Genomic DNA, 23,718 nt, shown 5'->3' with positions numbered 1-23,718 from the left:
TCCTCCTGCTTAATTTCAGGCATCTCCAGGTGTCAGTGGTCATCATAGATCTTTTTAAGACATACTTGTTAGATTTGCTGTGTTCCTCAGGCTTCTCACCCCATTTCTCTCCCACTCGCTTCCTCTCCCTTCCCCCTATCTCTGTTTCTCTTAGCTTGTGCCTCCCTTTAGCCTGTTTGAGTAACACACTTTCTGTTCCTCTTTTCCATGCGGCCTTTTGTCCACTTGAAAGAATTTCCTGGCACCATACTCCAGATGGGACTTCACTGAGACATCTTCATACATCCACTTTTCAGCAGTGAGCTTGGTTTTCCCCACATGGCTGTTTTAATCACCTCTCACTCTAGAACACAAGTTGAATCACTTCCCTCTTGCCATCTGACAAATCCATACCATTCTGGACTGTGTTGCTTCCACTTATTCCTCCTTATGACCAACTAGTTATTTTCTGGTCTTGTGTTTGTCTTGTACTGTGTTAACACATGCAGCCAACAGCAACGAACCCATGCTTGTAATGTTTTGTTGAGTGACCTCTTCTGGAGTAGAGGTCTTCAGATTCGGGTCAGGGACCAGCTCTGATTCAATGCCTGATTTTTGTTTTTAAATAAAGTTCTATTTAGTATAGCCTGACCATCATTTCCACATGATCTATGGCTGTGTTTAAGGCACAGCAGCAGAGTTAAATGGTGTGACCTCATAGGACCATGTGGCTAAAATAAAGCCTCAAATACCTATGATCTAGCTCTTTATGAAAACGGTTCACTGAACCTAGACTTAGAATTCTCTTAGGGTGTCCTTTGCCTTCCAAGATAAATGAAAAACAAACAGTGGACCTTTGCTAATGAATGCCATTTTTCACCTTTGATCACAGTGTGCTTCCTTCTCTGCCACCTGGCCACGGTCAGTGCTGTCCATGTTAGGTTTTGTTAGGGTAGCACCCTATTTCATATACCAATTTTTGTTATCAGTGAAGATGGTATAGGTTGTGAGGGGTTAACAAACCCCAAATTTGGCCCTATACCCCAGAGGTTTATTTCTTGTGTACACATCCTGGCCGGGAGGGAGCTTTTGCTCATCTGATTTACAACGAGAGCTGGGGTCATGGATGTCTTCCTCATGACAAGTGCTCTTGTGATCATTGTGCCATGGAAAGAGAAGTGCTCTGTGGTCTCACATGGGCACGTACATGGCTCTGGCGATGAGACTGACCTGGGATTCTGCTCATGTTCCATTAGCCAAAGCATGGTTACTTCTTCTTCTTCTTCTTCTTCTTTTTTTTTTTTTTTTTTTTAGCATGGTTACTTCTAACTTCAAAGGAGGTCAGAAAGCACTTCCCAGGAGGAACTCTGAAGGAAGAAATAGGGAATGTTTCTGAAGGTCTCTGAACATTACACCTTCCTTCTACTTTCTCTGGGTTTCTTTTGTTATTGTTGTTTGCATGTTTGTTTGGTCTTTATAATTTTTAAAAATATATTATTTATTCATGAGACACAGGCAGAGACACAGGCAGAGGGAGAAGCAGGTTCCCTATGGGAAGCTGGATGTGGGACTCGATCCCAGGACCCCAGGATCACACCCTGAGCTAAAGGCAGACCCTCAACCACCAAGGCATCCTATCTTTGTAATTTCTGAAGGGGGAAACAAAGTTCATCCGTTTTCAACCTGCTTGTTTTAATGGGAAGCTTGGGGCCAGAAGGGAGCATTAGGGGATGAGCAGAGAAGTTGCTAACCAGTTAGTGGTACGGGGAAAGCTGAGGTCCTGAGCAGCCCGCATCTGCCAGAGAGAGCCTTTCAGGGGAGTTCCTGAGAGCAGTTACCTTTGTGTGGCACCACCTCTGTGAGTACAGCCAGATACTGGGTGAGGGGCCGGGTCTGGGCCCCGTGCAGAGCTTTGGAGAGCCAGAGCAGACTGGGGCCCACCAGGACCTTCCACATGATCTCCAACCATATATGACCAGCAGGCTACCCTTCCTGGGGGGACTGCTTTGCTACCACCTCCCAAACCTCAGGCAAGTACCCCCATAGGCCAGCTTGTCCCTGGGAGCATTCAGGGAAGGGGATTCTGGGAAGTAGCTTTAATCAATTTGATGACAGAACAATCCAGCATCATGTACTGCTTGTTTACGAGGTATCATGTATACCACTGTTAACTGTGTTTTACTTCTAGATAAAGAAGATAGCAGAGTCGTGCTTCTACATATTATGATGCAGCTCCTCTTTATTCAACTGAAAACACACCAACCATCTCCCTAAAAGAGGATATGAAGGGTCATTTTATCCACTTCAATGAAGTTCATTTCTCATCGGTCTAAGGAACAGTGTCCTTTAAAAATCCTTTATCTTGGATACTTGAATATAAAAGCTATTCATACACTATTAATATATCTCATGTTATATTGTAGGGAAAAGAAACAAAATAATTACTTCTCACGCACATACCCACACGTGCAAATACATTCATACCAACCAAGGAAGAAATGTGTATAGCTCCTGCCATCCTCAGTTCTACAGGTGATCACAGGGATGCAGCTGGGGTTCTAACATCCTTCTCCTGCCCATTCCACATTCCCTTTGCCCTGTGCAACCATCCTGTGTGGTCGTATTTCCTTGGCAGGTGCAGTGACATAAACATTGCTTCACCTGGTACTTTGCAAATAGACAGTATTTGTTGTTAGATGTTTCCATGAACTTTGATCACAGGATAGGGGAGCAAAGGAGACACCCCACCATCTGCATTCTGTCAAACTCTTCCCTGCCTGCATCCTCTATGAGCAACCCGATTTTTCTTGGAAGTGTCCATCAGTCACCCCAACTGTACTAAAAGCTCTTCTTTAGCCACTGATTTAGTGATGTTAGTAGCCTAGAGTGGCCAGATAGCAACCTCTGTCTGCAGTTTAATGGAAGCATTATTGAGTTCCCTGGTGGAGTGGTGGAGGCTGTCCTCCTTTGACAACTAACCCCTCTAAGCTGGAACAGCCTATATTTATAGGAATGGGAATGGCAGCCATTCCTGTTTCTATCCCTTGATTCTCAGACCTGTGGATCCTGGTGGTGGCAGAGTCAGTGCCTTGCTTTAGTGGCTGTTACCAAGCATCTCTTTTGTCCTAGGGGATATCTCCCAGCCTACAAGTGTTGCGCATAGGCCAGCACCCTCACCGAGTCTTTAGAAGCTCATTCTCTCCTTCAGTGAAGGAAGCTGCTTTAGGGTGATGAGGAACAGGGTTAGATCAGTGAATTCCAAGAGCATAAGCTCATCGTCATGCATCATTTGCTGTAAAATGAATGCTTCTGTCAGAAGCCAATACCTTGTGAGTGGATAGTGCATTGAGAAAGCCCATATATGGTGTTTTGGGCGGAAGCAGAAAAGCAAACCCGTATCCAAAGTAGGTTCAATTCAAGTGAAAACAAATCTCTGTGCCTTTCATCAGTTGTGATCAACCTGCCATAGATGGATGGCTGGTCCTCCAGAGGATGACACGTGTAAGGGGCTCAGAGTTCCACAGCTTCGATTGTCTCCTTTTAGGTGGCCCTAATATCTTCTGCAGAACCAGATATAATCCAGACCTAGATTTTTATTTCCTTAGGCAGCAGGTCATAGGGAGCTCTGTATGACGACATAGGTGCAGATTGAGAGAGGTAGGGTAGGTGGTGTGGCAGGACCAACACCTGTGAGTACCTGTGACATTTGCTCATGCAACTTACCTGTGTCTTCAGAGTCTACTCCAGTTGCCGATGGGATGCCACCGTGTACATACAGCTTCATGTCTGGTGGGTCATACAACAGTCCCATAAATATGAGCAGATTAGATTGTGTGGAGACTTGGTTATGGTCCATGATCACTGTTCAGGCCCTTTTGGGATTGGTAATAACCCAGCAACTGTTTCTCAAAAGGAGAATAATTATCTACAGAATCCCTAAGAATTCTTCATAAAGCACTGGTTTGGGTGGAGAAGTGGGCGCTTTCCCGGATATCTGTGAAGCCAAACTTAGCTAGTCACTTCGTAGGCGACCAAGATGGAAGAACTCAATGGAGAAGTTTCAGGGAATCTGTTACTTCTGGTAGCTACTACCTCGGTGCTGGACCACTATTCAGCAGTGGCCAGAAGTCAGGCAGAGAAGCAGGGTACGAGGCCGGGGCAGCTAGGGCAAGCTGAAGCCTTGCCTGAACTTCTGTGACTGCCCATAATTCTGTCTGACTTTGAAGACTTTAGGTGAGGACTTGCTCCATTTCCACCTCCCAAATCTGGCACAGATTCCTCCTCTTCTGTTTAACTCTAACCAATAGCCCTAGATGAAAGGGGGTTCCGAGAAATGTAACTCCCACAAAACTGAATTGACAGTAGAACAATTCAGTTCAAGCTTTGAAATGACTACTTCTTTTACTGCACACAAGTGTTGATTTGCACTGTTTTCATCATTCTTTTAAAATAGATATTATGATTTCTTTTTCAATCCAAAAGTTTAGAGTTGTGCTTTTGGTGTTATAAATATGTGGTTATTTTAAATTTATGTTTTAGTTTAAACTTCTAATTTAAAATTGCAACCACAGAATATGGGTCTCTATGATACATCTTCTTTGACACTTTTTACAGGTTGCCTAGTATATGGTTTTTATAAATATTCCATGTGCACATGAGAAGATTATTGTTCTCTCTAAGGTTGGATGTGGAATTCTTTATTTGTCAATTAAGTCAAGCTTGTTAATTATGATATTCGATATTTTGCATCTTTTTTGTTTTGTATTGTTTTTACTTTTGTTTCCTTGACCTATCAATCAATAGGTGGTTCAAGATGATGAAATCTACTCTTGGGAGATTACTTTACTTCTCCCCTTAGGCCTCTATATTTTTGCTTTATATATTTTGAAGCTATTTTATTGAGTTCATAGATGTTTAAAATTGTTTTAATTGCCTTGGAATTGAGTGTTTTATCATTTACCTTCACCCTTAAAGTTTTTATGTTTTACTTAATGCATATTTCACTTCTGTCTTTTTAAGCCTAGAAGTTAGGCATCCATTATTATTGTTTCAGATAGACAGTGTGAGTTTGGTTGTACCAATATGTTTACCATTATATTTGTTCACTTCCTTCTTCTGTATCTTACAGTCTTTTTAGGATTATATAATTTCTTAGAAATTCTTTTAGAGCAGATTTATCAATGGTAAATTCCTGTTTAAAAATAATCTATTTGTAAATGTTAACGTTTTTGCTCTTATTACAAAAAAACACACCTATTTTCTTGACAATAGAAGGTTGACTTTTATTTTTTGCTCAATAATCTGTCTTCACTGTCTTACTGTTGAAATTTCTGCTCTTTTTTTTTAAAGATTTTATTTATTTATTAATTAAAGATTTATTTATTTATTTATTTATTTATTTATTTATTTATTTATTTATTTATTTATTTATGAGAGACACACAGAGAGAGAGGCAGAGACACAGGGAGAGGGAGAAGAAGGCTCCTTGCAGGGAGCTCCACATGGGACTCAATCCCGGGTCTTCAGGATCACGCCTGGGCTGAAGGCGGAGCCAAACCTCTGAGCCACCTGGGCTGCAGTCTGCTTTTATGCAAACTGTTGTTCTTTGTGGGTGGTCCTTCCTTTCTCTTTGACCACTTTTCGAAGTTCCTCTTTATCTCTCATATTTTGCATTTTTACCATCATGTGTATATGCTTGTATTTCTTTTTGCCTAACTGGCTAGAGTTGTAGATTTATAGTTATTCATTAGTACCAGAAATCTCCAACTGATCTGTCTTTAGATATATTATGTCCTAAAGCCTCTTCAGTTTGTAACTTGGGAACTCCAATCAGACATGTTAATACCTTCTTATTCATCTTATTCTATTTTCTGTATCTTAGGCTTTCTAATAATTTTTATCTTTTATATATTATTAGGGAATATTTATTTCTTTTGTTGCATTGTACATAAATGCTTTGGTTTATCTTTTAGTTCACTGATTTTCTAACTATTGCCTTTTTCTGTCTTTGTTTCTATATTTATTTTTTCTGTTTCAATGCTTGAGCTTTTATTTATGTGATTATATTGGTCAGTTTTACAAGTTCCATTTTCTGTGTTTGTACCTGATGATCTGTTGTATGATCATCTTCAAACGTTCATCCTTTATTCCTTTAAACATGTCATATACAGCTATTCTGTGTTCTCTAGCTGTTATTTTCAATGTCTGCAGTCCTTGAGAATCTAAACCAATTGTTATTTCTGTAGATCCTTGTTCTTAGCGATTGCTCATTTTTGGCGATTTTTGTTTTAATATGTTGGCTGAATACTGCAGTTCTAAGTGGAAAGCTTTTGCCTAAGAATAATTAACTTCTCTTTCCAAGCTGGAATGTACCCCAGTTGAGGATTACTCTGGCTCCCTTTGTCCCCACTTGCTGTCCTGTGGATCTACATACTGCTGAGGTTCTCAGCCTTGGCAGCTGCTGTATACAGGGCAAGGCTGGTTCATACTCCTTCCAGTTGACCTGGCTCTTGTGGTCTAGACTTTCTATCTACATACCTCCCCCCCTCCCCTGCTGAGGGGTCAGCACTCATATTTTCTGTTTCTGTGTTTTTTATTTTGTTTTTGTTTTTTATGGGGGTGGGTAGGGGAAGTGAGTTGGAGACCTTGTCTACTGCTTGTAGAAATTAGTAATCCTTCAGGAATACTTTGTATTTGGAGTCTAGTTGGAGGAAGGAGAGTTTTTTAAAGTTTGCCTCATGTGAACAGTTTTCCACGTAAAACACACTTATTTCATGTTTTTATCCATAGTCTTAAAATATGAGTAAGAATGCTGGCCTGTGTAATAGGAGCTGAGAATCAGTAAATATGATCAAGACCTTAGGCTGTATTTTTGTGTGCATGTAATTCACTTAGTTGCAAGTAGTGGATGATACCTCTTTTAAGCAGGTACACATATTTATAATTTTTGTGTTTATTTTAAAAATATTTGTATGTTACTGATTATTTATTCAGTAAGACAGATTGCCCTAGGTTTGGGTATAAGAAAGCTTTCAGAAGTTTTCAGGATTACTTTTGCATTTTACATTTAGATCTGTGCTGTGATCCATTTTGAGTTAATGTCTATGAAAGGTGGGCGGCCCCGGGTGGCTCAGCGGTTTAGCGCCGCCTTCAGCCCAGGGCCTGATCCTGCATCTGGGCTCCCTGCATGGAGCCTGCTTCTCCCTCTGCCTGTGTCTCTGCCTCTCTCTGTGTCTCTCATGAATAAATAAATAAAATCTTTTAAAAAAATGTCTATGAAAGGTATAAAGTATGTGTCTAGATTTTTTTATATGGATGTCTAGTTGTTCTAAGATGTTCTGCTGAAAAGTCTATTGTTTCTCCATTGAATTGTCTTTGTTCCTTTTGTCAGTTATTATTTGACTACATTTATGTGGATCTGTTCCATTCCATTGATCTATTTGTCTTATTCTTCTGCCATTATCGTTCCTGTCTTGATTACTGTAGCTTTATAGCAAGACTGGAAGTCTGATTATGTCAATCCTTCAAATTTTTTCTTGTCCTTCAATAATGTGTTCTCTATCCTGGGTGCTTTGTCTCCTCATGTAAGCTTTAGAATCCATGTGTTGATAGCTACAAAATAACTTACTGGGATTTTAATTGGGATTGCATTGACTCTATAGATTAATTTGGAAATAATTTACATTTTGACAATATTCCTTCTATCCATGAGCATGAAATATCTCTCCATTTATTGAGCTCTTCTTTGATTTATTTCACCACAGTTTTGTAGAATTATTTAATCAGAATTTTTGTTAATTCCTTTCCTACTTCATGATAAAATGGAGTCCGACTCTGTATGTGGAAAGGAATGAAAAATACATTGTCTATTATATCACACAATACACATATTACATATGAATGAATGAAAATATGTATTTGTAGTCAAATATATTGTCATAGCTAAAAGCTGATATTTTTGCCCAGTGACAACCCTTCAAAATAATTTGTGGTGATAAATTATTATTCAGAGTGTAAAACGGGCATCATTCCAATAATTAACAGACCAGCCTTGGTGAGAAAGTATTGAGATTTGAAGGAAAAAGGTCATGATGGCCATTGTGATAATAATCTCTGTGGTTTATGGTACATCTGTATGTACTCAGCGCCCACCAGCCTTGCCCTGTGTTGCTTCTTACATGAAGAAACCTGCTTAGGGGAGCTTGGTGTTCACCCTGAGTCACAGAGAAGTAAGTGGGATGGGACCCTACCTTCTGTCTGTTGGACTTTATTATTTTTTATTTTTTAAAGTTTTTATTTATTTATTCACGAGAGACACAGAGAGAGAGAGAGAGAGAGAAAGAGAGAGAGAGGCAGAGACACAGGCAGAGGGAGAAGCAGGCTCCGTGCACGGAGCCCAATATGGGTCTTGATCCCGGATCCTGGGATCAGGACTTGAGCCAAAGGCAGACGCTCAACCACTGAGCCACCCGGGCTGCCCTGTCTGTTGGACTTTAAAGTATTGTTTTTATAGGAAAGCAGTGTTTTGCATGAGACTGTCCTTTACCATGTAAATGAAAAATAGTACTGTTTAACAACAAAAAAGAAAAATGCACGTGAAAAAGAATGAAAATATAATCTGTTGCCCTGTGGAAAAACCTCTGAGAAACAAAAGAGCTGTCACATAATACATGAAAGCAGTGGGTATTTAATAGGCCTAGCAATTAGAAGCCGTCCCAAATTACCGTGAAAATGCATTGAAAACGAAAGGATAAAATGTTCAAAGAGAACGAGCAAGAGGAGCCCATTATCATTACATAGATGATACCATGCTCACGGTCTCCCTTTGAAAAGGCATTTTTGTACATTTCATTTGGTTTGCATTGTAAGGTACTTTTAAAAACATTTCTAAAGACATTTGAGTATGTTTTAGTAGTGAGAAGGGCAATTTTGTACATTTCACTTAGTTCATGTAGTATGGAGAATTTTTTTTTTAACCTATTCAAGGCATGTTTTAAAGGTGTTTGAGTACTAATAGAGGCATTTTTGTACGTTTCACTTAGTTTGTGTTGTATGGTGAATTTTTGTTTCCATGAGGGGAAATGGGGTTGGGCTGCATAAACATATTTCATTGAGACTGACAATGTTTTTAATGTTTTAGTTCACTTTATTTTAAGCTATGTTGTTTGTTTTATGCTCTGCATTTCAAAAACTGAAGTAGCTCCCATGAAAACAGCCACGGGGTGTGTCTCTGTGGCTTTGTTCATCATCCCCTCCACTGGGAATGGACCAGGGGAGGGAGGAGGAGGGCCTGTGGTCCAAGGACTGAGGGCATTCCTGCATTTCATTTACTTCCCCTGGGGGCAGAGACGCCCATGATGCCAGCAGCAGGACTAGGAAGGAATGTGGTTCATGAGCTTATACATTCTTTAATGAATGTGCTACTGTTTTTGCCTTGACACCCTATAAAAGATCCTATTTTGTGGAGGAGTCCATATTAAAACTTGTTTGGAGTTTGAGTTCAAAAGGCAAATGCAGAATAAATTGCTAGCTGTCCTCTTACGGGAAGAGCTCTGGATTCTTCTGTGGGCTCAGGTTGGACAGCGGTGAGGGCCATCGGCCTCCTGAACAGCACCTGGGCCGCCTTTGGAAGCCACTGGCCAGCTGGGAAGCTGGCTTGCCCCCGAGGCTGGGGGGTGCTGGGGCACAACACCCGCCCCCTCGGATCCTGGCATGTGACATAGCCTCGGAAAAACCCCCTTCCTCCCTCAAAATGTATCCAGAATTATAGTTTACAACTGTACGTATGTACATGTATGTACCCTTTGACCCTAAGAGCTTGGGGGTTTTTGGTTAATTTCTTTTTTTAAAGAAGTTAAAACACGTTTGTGTTAAAAGTATCATGGGACCCAGGTGCTGTGTCCTCTGTGCTTCACGGAGGAGTCACCCTGCAGCCCAGACAAGGCACTTCTCAGTGATAGAGACCCTGAAATTAAAGAAAGCATGTGAGATAGAGAGTGTGGTATTTCAGACTTTAAAGGATTATCAGGTCTGACTGTGTGGACTGTGCCCAGCAGGGCGAGAGGTTGTGTCTTCATCTTGTTTGCAGTCACATCCTTGCTAAGAGTAGAGCAGGGAAAGGGCTGGGGATGCAGCTTTCCCCTCCTGGACCCTTCCTGCACCTTCTTCACTTTCTGATTTTCACTTTACCGTCATGCACAGTTTCTCATCCTGTTCAGTCTTTCCGGAGAAACGGGAGCCAGTAAGGTCAGCGATCCTTTCTCCCCGACTGGGTTAATGAAAGAAGCAAAGGGTCGCAGGAGGGAAACCGCTTGTCCTGGTGCCTTCGCGGCTAGCTTTCTGCCCACAGTTCAGTTAAGTTCATTTCGGGCTCCATGTGTGCAGCGAGAGGTCGTGATCTCAGGTTGGATGCCCCCAAGGAGGTGCTGTCACACCCACGGGCACCTTTGTTTGTGACATCGGGGTGTGGGGAGCGTTACCCTTTGCAGTCCTGGTAAAGTGTCTGAGGGCCTGAGCTCAGCCCCGGCGCCGGTCATGGGCAAGCGGCCGTGGGAGCGGGGCCGGAATAAGAACATCACACTTGATCCTCCTGTTTTCTGCCAGTTCTGGAAGGGATATTCTTTGGCCCTTGGTCTTGCCCGCCGTCTGCTGTGTGAGCAGAGGCCAGAGCATTGCAGAGGCTGCCCGCGCGGACCCCGCCGGAGCCCTGGCTCCCTCCCTCCCGGGCTCCATGATCCTCTGCAACTTGTTTTCATTCGTGGGGCCACGTTTTCCCCACCCCTGGCATAGCGCTGACACCACACCCCAAATGGGGTTGTTGTAAATATTAACGTGGTTAGCGTATGTACAGGTGCCCAGCGCAGGAATATATATCTGTTGGTATTTGTTGTGATTATTGTGGTTGTCTTTTCCCCACATATCAGGTCACATGTGTAATGGTGGGGGAGAAAGGGACATGAAGTCAGTTGAGAACTGAAGGAGGACTGGGGCGCCTGGTGGCTCAGTGGTTGAGCATCTGCCTTTGGCCCAGGGCATGATCCCGGGGTCCTGGGATCAAGTCCCGCATCAGGCTCCCTGCACAGAGCCTGCTTCTCCCTCTGCCTGTGTCTCTGCCTCTCTCTGTGTCTCTCATGAATAAATAAATAAAATCTTCAGAAAAACAAAACAAAACAAACTGAAGGAGAACTTAGGGCCCTTTTTTGCCTTGATGTTAATCTGGAGTCTGTGCCCATTTGGCTGATCTGCTGCTTCCCTGTGTCCCGGTGGTTAGTGGTTGGTATCCAGGTAGGGGCCATCTCTCCACCATCTCTGGTGTGCGGCTGGAGCTGCTAATGGGATGGAGTGAACCCCGTACCAACCAGAAAAGGTGAAGGGCTCTCTAGGCTCTGTTGTTTGAAAGAACTGGCTCACAAGTCCCAGATTTTACTATGACCTTTGCTATTCTAAAGCCTCAGTGTAAGTTTTTAGGATCCTGGCCACATGGTTTCTTTCATCAAAAGTTCTTTGGGTGCTTCAGTGGCTATACATGATTGGATGAGAGATGTAGACCTATCTGGGTTCTAGCTCTCAGAGGCTGCTGCTCATGGCGATGGTCTGGCAGGGCCTTGCCAAAGTGAAAGCCTGAAACCCATGCTGCCATAACCAGAGGAAGCACGATATCTATCATGTGGAGCTGGTATCATATATAGAATGGAAATAGGGGTCCTTTTGTGCATGTGTACTTAGCAAGTGAATTGATGGAGAATGAGCATTAGTGTGCAAAAGTGGACCTCAAAAAATGCATTAGGGAGGCTAATATGGGATGCTCCTGTTCTTTTTGCCACTGGAGCGCAAGAGAAGTAGGGAAGTAAGCCCCCAAAATGGCACGTGCTTGCAAGTATTTCCTGCTCTCTCACCGCTGTAGTTAGTACTTTCTGACCCTTTTCTATTAACCTGTGATCCCTTTAAAACATTAATTGCCATGCATTAAAATAAAAGCTCATCACTTGAGAGACTCAGTTTTTTAGATTTTTAAATGAAACATTTTAAATTCATTTAGAAGCCTTAATTTTCTAAGGCGAGGACATTTCTGATCCTCTGATTCAGGGAGTGAAGTTGCTTGTCCTATTTTTCTCCTGATAGTAGATAGTCATACATTCACTTTTGAATAAAATCCATTTCTCCATTTATCAGGGAAAATCTAAATTTGATGAGGTAACTGTTTTGCATAATTTTAAATATTCAATACTGGTTTATTTCTATAGAGAAAAACTAATGGGAAATTTAAATTTGCAGAAGTTCAAACTCTTCTACTTCTGGAATAATTTTTAAAACTCGATCTATTTGACATTGATTAATGTCGATAACATTTGAGGACATGAACCATTGGTATCCCCGTGTTGCTAAATTGTACCTTTGCAATATTTTTCTTCCTTGTAGGAAGTTGAAGACCACGTGGCGTTTTTAATAACGGTCCCGACGGCCCTGGCGATTTTCTTTGCAATATTCATCCTTGTCTGCATCGAGTCTGTGTTCAAAAAGCTGCTCCGCCTTTTCTCCTTGGTGATATGGATATGTCTCGTGGCCATGGGGTACCTGTTCATGTGCTTTGGAGGCACCGTCTCTCCCTGGGACCAGGTAAGGTATTAAAATGTGGGTTTTTTTTGTGTTTTCTTTCTGTACTTCAATTGATGACATGCTTAGTTCTGCAAACCTGGCCCTAAACTGTAAACACAAGACCCGTAGCTGAGAAGAAAGTCTTTTGAAATAGCCATCTTGATGGTGCTCTGTGGGTGAAGTCGCTCAATGCCCATTTGGACTTATCAGACTTGCCAGCTGCCTGGGTGCAGGCCTGTGTCTCACCCTGTCACCTGTTTCAGACGGCTGGGTCTGGATATAGTCTTCATCCTGCATGTAGCTGCATGTTCTCCTGGTCCCTGAGTTATCTGTTATTCCAGGATCTCTCTGGGATCAGAGCCTTACCTGTAACTCTCAAACACCAGTTGTGGCCTTGGACTCTTTGTCAACTACTAGATCTTCCTCCTTGCAACAGACTTCTGTGGCAATGATTTTGTATCACCCTGATTCTGCGGTATCCATAGGATTGCTACATGCACCTGCCGGGAACCTATGGTGATTCATGTTGACCCTGGGAAGCTCTTGGCTTAGGAAATGGCTACACCTGGAGGATGTTAGTTCTTTAGGACTTGCGCCTTGTGTTCTTCCTTGTGGGTGTATGCCCTCAGCTGCAGGAGTAAGCGCTGAGTTGTCTCTGGTGCAGGGCTGGGCCGCAGATATGATGGACAAGTTGCTAGCTTCAAGCTCGTGAGTTCTGTAGCCATTCAGGAAGAGAGTGCACTGGGCACTGAGTGGGCTGCCACAGAGGTGGGGACTCCAGAGGGGCAGTGGGTAGGAGAGGACCAGGGGCCAGAAGGGGATAGACGAGAAGGCATTAGGAAACCAGGACCGGTGAGGCCAGAGGAGAAGAGAGATTCAAGATGGCAACAGACAGAAGGGCTCAGGTGCCAGAGCCGGGGGAGAGCATTGCTGGTGTGTCGTAGCTGGAGAGAGCCCTGGGTGAGCCCAGGGGGAGGCTTCCAGCAGGTTCTGTTAGGAAATTATCTCGTGGCCTCAACCAAAACATCATCCTGTTTTGTCCTCAGTTTCTCTTGCAAAGGGAGAGGCCTGGACTAAGCGAGCTCCGCTTGGTCTCTCTGGCTGTGTTGCTATGGACAGAAGAGGTGGTACCAGTGTCCTCTTCTGCAGCTCCCTGATGAGGCTCCCCTGGTTGGGGGGGCTCCCCCCACCAGTCTCCCCATCACAGTCCCCCTCTGGCCTCTCCCAGCTGCCTGCCAGGACACACACCTCCCTCCCACCTTCAGCCAGCGCCTGTGGAACACAGACAGGCACAGACTAGCAGCATTGCTTGCAGGCCTGTGGCACCCACCCAGTGGCCTGTGCTTGCACCAACGCCACCTCGTTTAATAGTTTGATTTATAAGAAGCCTAACTGTCTGGAAGGGCAAGTGTCCTTTCTGTGTTTTTCTGTTTTCCTTTTGTTCAGAATTCACTGAGTTTGCTTTTCCATATGAATTAAAGGATCAGCTCATCATGTTCCATGAAAACTCCAATTGAGATCTGGATTTAAATTATATGGAATTTGTTAGTTTTTGCTTTGAAATGTCTAGGAAATAATAAAAGGGTACTATAACAAAACATCCAGAGATCTGCTAGCTTATTGTACTGAGCCTTTCCGTGGAACGACGTGATATGTCTGTCCAGTAATTATGGTTTTCTTTTATGTTCAAGGACTTTTTTTCCTTCATAAAATCAGTAGTCATTTTACTTAGACTTGTTCTTAGGTACTTAGAATTTTTTGTTGTTGTTGTTATTTTATAAAAGGGATTTTTAAAACATTTACCTTTCCTATTTGGTTAATTTGATGCATAAGAATACTGTTGTTTTTTTATGTTGACCTGTATTCTGCGATCTCAGTGAACTCTTACTGGTTTTGTTAGTCTACTTGAGGGCCTCAGTTTATCAAATTATCTTAAGATAATTTAAGAAAATGTTTTTCTCCCTTTTAAATCCTTAATTCACTCTCTTTGCATGTATTATGTGTTTTAATTTTATCAGCCAAGACTTGAAATGAGGAGTCATAGTACAAAAGTGGCCTCAAACCTATTTGCAGCATAACTGGACATCTGTAGCAAACCAGTAATGTTTGCTTTGTTTTTATTATCACTATTTTAATAGAACCAATTAATCATAATAAGGACCCCCCCCACCTGTCTGGAATGGTCTTCTCCTATATGTTGCGTGGCTCTTACGTCAACATCATTAACCTTGTCAACCTCATCAGAGCGGCTTTCCCCCATCTCTGGGTACCACCCCATCTGGTGACACCCCTACTCTGCAGTTTTCCCACAGCACCTACGATGACTGGCTGTCGTCCTCCCTTTGAGGTCATAAAGTCCTGGGGGCACGTGCCCATCTTGGGTTTATCTTGTCTTTGCACCTGCCAGGGCAGGCTTGCTCCATGTTTTCATTAATATGTGGCTATAGTTCTTTGTCTCCAGATTTGTTGTTGGAATTTTTATTTTATTTTTTGTATCCACTTGTTCTGTTTTTACCTATCTTTTGGTTTTATGACATTCACTTTGGTTTTACTGCTGCTGTCCACCTGCTTGGAAAAGTCTTAAACATACACATTTCAGAGTCCTCCTACTTCCATTTCCTCAGGTTGATCTCTCTCAGGTGTGGAGTTTGTTGGCTAGGTGTCTCGATGTTGGTGATTTTTGTGTCTCTTTGATATTCTTGTTTCCAAGCTCATGTTGATTTGGGATGTTTCTCATGTCCTCCTCAACATGTAACCCCCCCTGTCTCCCCTCCACCCTCCCTAGGTTACGGTTGCCTTCCTCACACCACCAGGGCCTGCGTGGAGCTAGCAGGTGGGTGGAGCCTCAGCCCTGCTGGCCTCGCAGGTGGACTGGCTGGACCAGCCCCTGGCCTGGGCATGTTTCTTGGAGTACAGCTGTGTCCTCGATGTGGCTGGATGCTCAGGAAAGGCCACAGCCAGGTCTGGGGCTTGTGGCTTTTTTGGGGGTCCACTTTCCCTAAGCTGGGGGCTTGGTCAGTTGTCTCCTCCCTCTGGGGGCCTCCTCACCCATCTTGCCTGAAGAGGGACACTTGGACCTGTTCCTGCTCTGGGGTTTGATATCCCACTGAAAATATTCAATGCAATGATTTAAAATGAAATTATTATGTCATGTTCCCCAAAGCCTGGCATCTCTCAATAGCAGCATCACAGATGTCGCCCCCTCATGGAGCACCAACCTGTAAGAACTATTGTGAGAGGCTCACGGTGCCTCAGGACAGGTGCTCAAGGAATGGGTCCCTTGGCAGGTGATAAATCCACTGTTCTGCTGTCATGAGGCCCAGGAGGGAGCCTGCATGGGCAAAGTCCACACGGGACCACACACCACTGACACCCACCCCCCTGAGGTTTGTTTGTCCTGATTGTATACTACCAGGAAAAACTACAGACTAACATTTGCCAAGGGAAGTGTGGCTGTTGTGTCACCAGGAAAACTGACCAACTCTGGGGCTTCCATGTCGTTCTCTGTGGAGAACGTTCTCTGTGCTCACGTGGCACGGGGCACCCAGTATCACCTGCTGGGGGAGCTTGGCCGAGCCTCCGTGTGCAGAGATTTTGCTGGGTCTTGATCACCTACCGCCGACAGGGCTGACCTTTAGCCTCCAGCTGACTGAGCTTGGTCTGAGAGCTGCAGTCTCCAGCACTTCCAGAAGGTCACTGGTCCAGTCTGGCCTCGGGGAGGCCCCTTCATAAGTCACAAGTAGACTCTGCTGGCCAAGGCCCCCAGGCAACAGAGACCTTCCAGGAGTGTAGAGATGACTAGAGCCCAGGGCAGAGGGCGGGCCTCTGTTTGGGTGAGGGGGAGGCTTCTCCGCACGGCTGGTATAGATCCTCATTGTCAGCGTCTCTGTTGCCGGGCACAGAGCATCAGCGGCCAACATGCGCGTCGTGATGACAGGGCCAGCCCCTGCTCTGCATGCCTTCCTGCATGACCTCATATCCCTACGTGTCTCCCCGAGGTGAACGCTGTCACACTCCTGCTTTACAAGAAACAGAGACACAGGATGAGAAGGACCCTGCTCACAGCCAAATGGCTGGTGAATGGAGGAGCATGTGCAAGGGGCCCTGACGCTAGAGGCTGCCTCCCTTCCGTGATATAGTGCTTCTCCACTGGAGCGATGTCACCCCCAAGGGACACTAGTCCACACGTGCCTCACTCTGATGGGGGCATCGTACTGTCATCCAGTGGGTAGAAGCCAGAGATGCTTCTCAACATCCTACACTGTGCGGCGCAGCACCCAGAAAACGTTATCCAGTCCCAAACGTGAGGGGCGCCAGGTCTGAGAAACCCTTGTGTGGTGCATAATGCTGCCTCAGTGGTGCCTTTTAGGGAACCCAAGGAAGGGGCGTCATGCCACCCCTTGTCTGTCTTGATCGGGTTCAAAGGAGTGGTCTGGCAGCGTGTGGCCTGAGGAAGCACGGGCGCGGGCAGAAGGGTGGCAGGTTCCCCGAGGGCCCACGGCGTGGTTTGGAAGGGGTGACGGGGAGTCGGGGAGGATGGGCAGGGCTGCGCGTCGAGCCCCCCTGCCCTGGGCTCTGTCTGCACCCCGTGCTGCCAGCCCCCGCCCGCTCGCGTCTGTTCCGTACAGCTGCTCCTGACTGAAAAGGTGTTAAAAATGACATTTTCTCGATGGTTCCAACAAGTCCGAATGAAGTCGGTGGTAAATGGTGGTGTTTTGGGCCCTCGCTGCGTAGTGGCAGCACCTGTGGTTTTGCGGGGAGTCCTGCGGGCACCTCCCGCTTGGGCTGATTTGCTGACACGCCCTTCGCCGGCCCTGACTTTCCGTGGACAAAGTGGTAGCAAAGAAGGTGATGCTCTTGCTCCTTCCATCTTATTTTCCTGAACGGCTTAAAGTACTTAAAAGTACTCGAACGGTTTTGAAGTAGATGGTAGTAGAGGCTTACATAAACTGTTTGTTTTCTCTGTTTTGTTAGGTCCAGTCAGTGGGATCATAAAAATGATATGATAAAAATTTTTATTTTGGTTAAGAAACCAGTGGCCACATGTATGGGGCGCATCACACTGCCAGTGCAGTTTCGCGGCGTAGCAGTGGTCCCTACGCCATAGCTGCTGGAACGTGGGGCCTTCCTGGGAGGTTCACAGTGTCCCCACCTCTGGGGCCAGAGGTCTGCGATCAGGGTATGGGCAAAGCCATTCTCCCTCTGAAGGTGCCAAAGGAGGATCCTCCCTGCCTCTTCCAGCTACCTGTGGTTTCTGGCAATCCACTGGCCTATGGACATACCCCTCCAGTCCCACACCATTCTTGTCTGTGTATCCCTTCTCTTCTTGTGAGGACACTCATTGTACCGGATTTAGGGCTTCTCCTGATGGTCTCATCCTAAGCTGATGACAACTGTAAAGACCCTGTTTCCAAATAAGACCACATTCACATGTATTGGGAGGTAGGACTCGAAAAATACCCTTTCTGATGGACACAGCTCAACTCATGACAGCTCTGATTTCATGGGAAGACACACTGTTCCCTAAGTGGATTGCAGGAAGCCACTTCCATCTTGCGTGGCGTAGTGCTCGAATGTCTGCTCCCCCTTCTGAAGATTTCCATAACTGCTCTTGTTGTCGACCTACACTTAAACCACAAATCCACTTTGGAGTTAAATGTACGCCCTGGAGGTTTTGATGTTTTTTGAAACCTGGGAAGCCTGGGTGGCTCAGTGGTTGAGCGTCTTGCCTTTGGCTCAGGTCGTGATCCCTGGGGTCCTGGGATCGAGTCCCGCATCAGGCTCCCCGCAGGGAGCCCGCTTCTCCCTCTGCCTGTGTCTCTACCTCTCATGAATAAATAAATAAAATCTTTGAAACCAGTGTCTATCAGGAATTAGATACATTCTGGTGTTTGAATATCCTGTTGAAATAAGTTCACACTCACAAATACAAAGAGAAGATAACCTGATGATTGCATTGGCATGTGAACAAAAGTGTCACGAACGAATGTTTGTGCATGAGGCTGCCTTGGTGTCCCTCCGCCCGTCTGAATAAAGGAAGTGCTTCTTTTGGGCTCCTACATTAGTGGCATCAAGGAAGTTTTGCTTGATGAATTTTCATAATGCTTTGGTTTACTTGGTGAAAACCAAACTTTTAGATGATGTTTTTTAATAAATTTTTAGCAAGAATGAATGCATTTTGGGTGCCTGATGGCTGAGTTGGTTAAGCATCTGCCTTCGGTTTAGGTTATGATCTCAGGATCCTGGGATCGAGCCCCACATTGGGCTCCCTGCTCAACAGGGGGGTCTGCTTCTCCCTCTCCCTCTGCCTGCTGCTCCCCCTGCATGCGCACGCTCTCTCTCTCTCTCTCTCTCTGTCAAATAAATAGATAAAATGTTTTAAAAAATGAATGAATGCATTTCATCCTCGCTGATAGCCACTGACATAGGACCTTCCCTCTGGGATGAGAATACCGATCGGCAGGTGGCAGGAGGGCAGTCCCCACTAGGCTGGCACCTCAGCAGATAGACGCTGGCTTGGTTAAGTAAGGACAAGAAAGCTGAGTCGTATTTGCATTTGTCTCCAGTATTCTGCTTCCCTCCTAGGAACAGCTCATTGAATAGAGTTAAATGAGCACTTCCATTCCTGACAACCCCATTTCAGCTTTGGCAGGGAGAACACACTGAAGTTACTGTATAGATTTGTGAAATTACTGCCAGCTTGAAAGGCTAGCAGTTTGCTCTAGGAAGAAGACGCTTCCTTGGTCACATTGCCGGAAAGGATACCAGACCCTCCGCGTGTGCCTCTGTGTGTCTTCTTACAAAAGTAGGACATCAGTGTGCAAACATCTATTTATTTTTTATTATTGGAAGCAGGAAAAATGAAAGAAAGGCTTCTCATAGGCTGTGAGCTGGAATGGAATCAGTTTGCGCAGTCACTTGGAACACTGCTAAGGAAGGTCTTTACCGTCGGGAGAGCCGAGCAGCCTGTGAATGGAGAGAGAAATCCAGCTCAGAGGGATCGCGCTCCCTATCCAAGGTGCTCATCTCTAAGCTTTTGTGCAGCAGCGGGGCTTCTCCGGGGGCATTTTGCCCTTACTTTGGAAAAGGATACACTGGAGAAGAATTAAAAAGTAATACAAATGATTATCTCCTTGAGCCCCAAAGATGAGGGCTTAAGCGTTGTGTTGAGGATATACTGACAAAATGTGAATCTTAAGGAAGTGCATTGCAGCTGGACCCAGCCTGAAGTGTCGTTATTTTGAGATCCTGCATATTTCTGGCAGTTTCCCGCGGAGGTGGCATTTCTGTGTTCTCCCTCCCGTTAGTTGCCAGCCAGAGTGAGGGGATGGTCATACCGGCTGTGCAGAGTGCTGGGAGCTTACCACGACCCGTCCTGGGCTTTCTCAGCCAGAGCCCCGACCTTGCCCGAAGAGATGGTTCTGCCCGTGTTTCCAGAACAATCTCTCTGCTTCCTGCTCTCTTTCTCCTCCTGCGCTTTAGAGGAGCACAGGGCCTGGTCCTGAAGATGGGCATCTGAATCAGACTCTTGTCTGGTGATGAAACAGGCATTGCCATTCTCACTTCTGCACTTCTGGAATATCTCCCCCACCCCACGGCCACATCGGTGTACATCTTAGACTGAGTGATCTTGGAGACATGTCTGTTTGGTGCTCCATTCCCGGTGGCAGCAAGTGTCACACACATAGGCATCACGCTTCGGGTACTTGTGGAGATACTGAATATGCATACACACAACCTGCCTGTCTGCTTGCCCCCTTGGCACCATCGTGGTGATGGAAAACACTTCTCCTGGGCCAGGCAGTATTCAGTGACTTCACTTACAGAACTTATTTGATTTCTGTTACCCTCTGAAGTAAGTACCAATATTATTTGCAATTTACAGGTGAGGAAATGGAAACCCAGAGAGGTTAAGCAACCTTGCCACAGTCACACAGCTAGGAAGACAGAATGAACTGAGCATTCTGGCGCCATGATCACCATGCATCATCTCCATGTGCTCCTCCCTGCCATGGAGAATGTGGGGTGTTTCCTGTCGTGCCTCGGCAAATGATAGATTACTGTGGTGAGGAGGGGACATATTTGGGAATTCTGAGTTGTTCTTTCTGAGCCACTTTTGGGTTAGATGTTATTTGGAAAAACTTCATGGAGGGCAGCTGTTACTTAGATGACACAAAATTGATCACATCATTGTTTCCAGTTGTCAGCAGATATTCCCAGTTGAAGGGAATACATGTTTCGTTCCTTGGATGAATCAACAAGAGAAAGGGGACATACTTGAGAGAAGAATTAAATGTCTATGGACATATATCAGTCAATATTGTTGTTTAGGAATTAATGATTGCTTTTATGCTGAGGTTAACATCGCTTCCTTATAAATAGATTCCTTATGGTCTCGCTTCTTTCTGCTGATTTTCTCTTCTGGTCCTGTCTTAGCTCCCATCTACCTGCAGAGAGGCCCTTTCTTCCCTGTAGGAAAAACCCATCAGACTCCAAGGGAGGGCGTTTGCCAGGATGCCAGCCCAGGGCTCAGAGTTCAGTCCATCCTGGCACAGCCTCTCTCTGAGCAGTGCTGGCTCTGGGAACTATTTATGACTTTGCTTAGAGTCTGTGTAGGATGGCTCTCGAGCTCTGTGGGGTGGCCACCATCACGAGGATGCTGGTGCTGTGTGTGCTGCTCTCAGGGCATCTGGGAGCACCACCTGGAGAAGTCAACGTGAGGTGGAAAGTCGGGACTGCAATCTGGAATTCGTAGTGTTTTCGTGAAAGAGCTGGAATTTTACAAGGGAGGAAAAATGTTCTCCCTCTCCCTCTTGTTTTGACTTCCAAAACATCTGTTATTGACTCGGTTTAAATGGAGCCACTTTTGATGTTGGCTGTGTTAGAGCTTACTGCATTCAGTGTTTGTGAATGACTTTATGAAAGGTTGTGTTTGTAATGGAATTCCAGCTACTTTGTGCTTGTAATGGAGTGGGAAGCGGTTGTTACATCCAGAGAGACGTGGGAACCGGTGAATAATACAACCTGTCACTGTCAGGTGGGGACCGTGTGTGCGCGCCCATGCGTGCATGTAGGGGAGATGCCAGCATGAAGGGGAGTGAATTCTAGACTCCAGGCTGGAGCAGCAAGTACCCATGAAAAAAAAAAGATCCAGAGTTTAAATTATTTCCTATTAAGAGTTGCTAAGCAACACCTCACTTAGCTTCCCCAGCATTCAGTATTTCACATTTCCTTTTCTCAGCAGCCACTAATGCCATCCTCACCCAACTCAAGGACAGGAATGAGATATAGACCCCAAATAAAATAAGAGGTTTGCACGAAGGAGACTTTCCAATAAACTTTTAGATTCAGGGTAAGTAAATAATTGGGGAGAACAGGTGAATGGTGTATTTTACATCATCACCATGAGATGTTTCCTTTTATTCTATATTTGCAATATTTTATGAAAAAATGATATATCATATATCTTCTGAATGTAATTTTCTTGTTTGTAGAATGGATTTAAGTATTTTCACATACTCCAGGTTTTGATGGACTTGTGAATGTCCTATCCCCGGTGCTGCTGGCTCCCTTGGGTTGGAGGGATCTTTCTGTTTCTAACTCCCAGCCCAGCACCCAGTGTGGTGGACATAGAGGGACAGGCAGGCTACCATTCACATTGGGAAGGGTTGATACGGTGCTGGGTGAGGAGCCATGGGGTAGAGGGGTCCAGTTCTGCCTATAGATGGTCTTTTTAATGCTTTTAAGCCCTGTTCTGGCCAAATGAAGACTTCCATCTATGTACTTTTGTCCAGAGGTTTGCATTCCCTGTCAGGGATAATAGCAAGAATAAAACATTTCCCAGAGATTCACATCATTTATTTTGTAGACTTTATGGTCTAAGAATTGAGTTTTTAATCATTTCTGCATCTCAGCTTCACCACCACACACACACACAAAGGGCATTTCTCTCTGCTCTTGGGGCATGCCCAGACCCCCCTGGTGAGACCCGTAGCTGTCAGGACCAGCTGTCACCCTCTAAAATGCACTTGGGAGTCATGGCTCCTCGTGACTGCTGTAACGCTTGTGACCCAAGTGCAGAGATGGTGCTGGGAACTCACCAGAGGAGTACTGGAGAGAAGATGCTCACCAATAAGGGTGAACATGCAGCTTGGTGATATTTGCTGTTCAATGCTTATAGTGTCTAAGGGCAGCCAGAACCAAGTACCATGAATTGAGTGGCTTGGGACAATACAAATGTAATGCCCTAAGGTTCTAGGCCACAGGTCCAAAATCTAGGTGTGGCAGGGCCACGCACGCTGACAGCGTAGGAGAATCCTTTCCTTGCATCTCGCCAGCTTCTCGTGGTGTGCCAGCAATCATGGGCATCCCTCGGATTGCACTTACACAGCAGCCTCTGCCTCTGTTGTCACATGGTGTTCTCCTTTTGTCTGTCTGTCTTCACATGACTGTTTTCTTGTAGAGATATCAGTCCTACAGGGGGCCAGCCTGCTCTCAGATGACCTTGTCTTAGCTAATTACACATGTAGTGACTCTGTTTCCAAATAAATCCACATTCTGAGATACTGGGGTTAGGACTTCAACCTTTCTTTCTTCCTTTCTCCCTTTCTTATTTTCTTTCCTTTTTTCTTTCACATGAGCACATGCTTTAACCATACAAGGTGTGAGGGAACCCAGATAATAGAACTTTTGGGTCTTCTTTCTTTCTCATGTGTCTGGGCATGTTCAAAGGCCTGGTGGACATAAATCACACATTACCTCGTCTGCACTCACTTCTGCTACGTTACATGGACCTGTGCAAAATGCAAATGCGGGACCCGTGGTTCAGAATTTGTTAAGATTTAAAAACAGTCTCAGCAGGGCATTAGACCAAATGCTCCCTTCTAAGCACGGGTCCCGTGTGGCTGTGCAGGTGCACACCATACATAGTGCAACATGTCTGCTCTAGTTCCCAGGGCTGGGAGGGTCGGAAGATGGTCTCTGTTTTAAGGCTTGGAGTTGCGACTGCTGGCAGCAGGTGGAGGGAGGTGTGAGGCTGCTTGCTCTTCCTGCCCCACGGCTTTGCTTCAGGGAGATGATGCGTGCTAGCGGAACACAAGCATCCATCCCGTGTGGGGAGTGGTCCATATCTCAGAAGAAATCAGT

General features: G+C 45.1%; 1 protein-coding gene across 1 annotated transcript in view; it reads left to right on the top strand.

Moving 5' to 3' along the window:
- The window catches only part of ADCY2 (adenylate cyclase 2), a 387,968-nt gene that overhangs the window by 9,753 nt on the left and 354,497 nt on the right, over positions 1-23,718 (top strand). The window contains exon 2 of the mRNA XM_025451236.2: positions 12,397-12,594. Within this exon, the coding sequence (XP_025307021.1) occupies positions 12,397-12,594 (198 nt within the window). The remainder of the gene's footprint in view (positions 1-12,396; positions 12,595-23,718) is intronic.

The sequence above is a fragment of the Canis lupus genome, chromosome 34, assembly GCF_003254725.2.
Source record: "Canis lupus dingo isolate Sandy chromosome 34, ASM325472v2, whole genome shotgun sequence".
NCBI lineage: Eukaryota > Metazoa > Chordata > Mammalia > Carnivora > Canidae > Canis > Canis lupus.
Note: the sequence above shows the minus strand (reverse complement) of the source record. Positions and strands in the feature narration are given on the sequence as shown.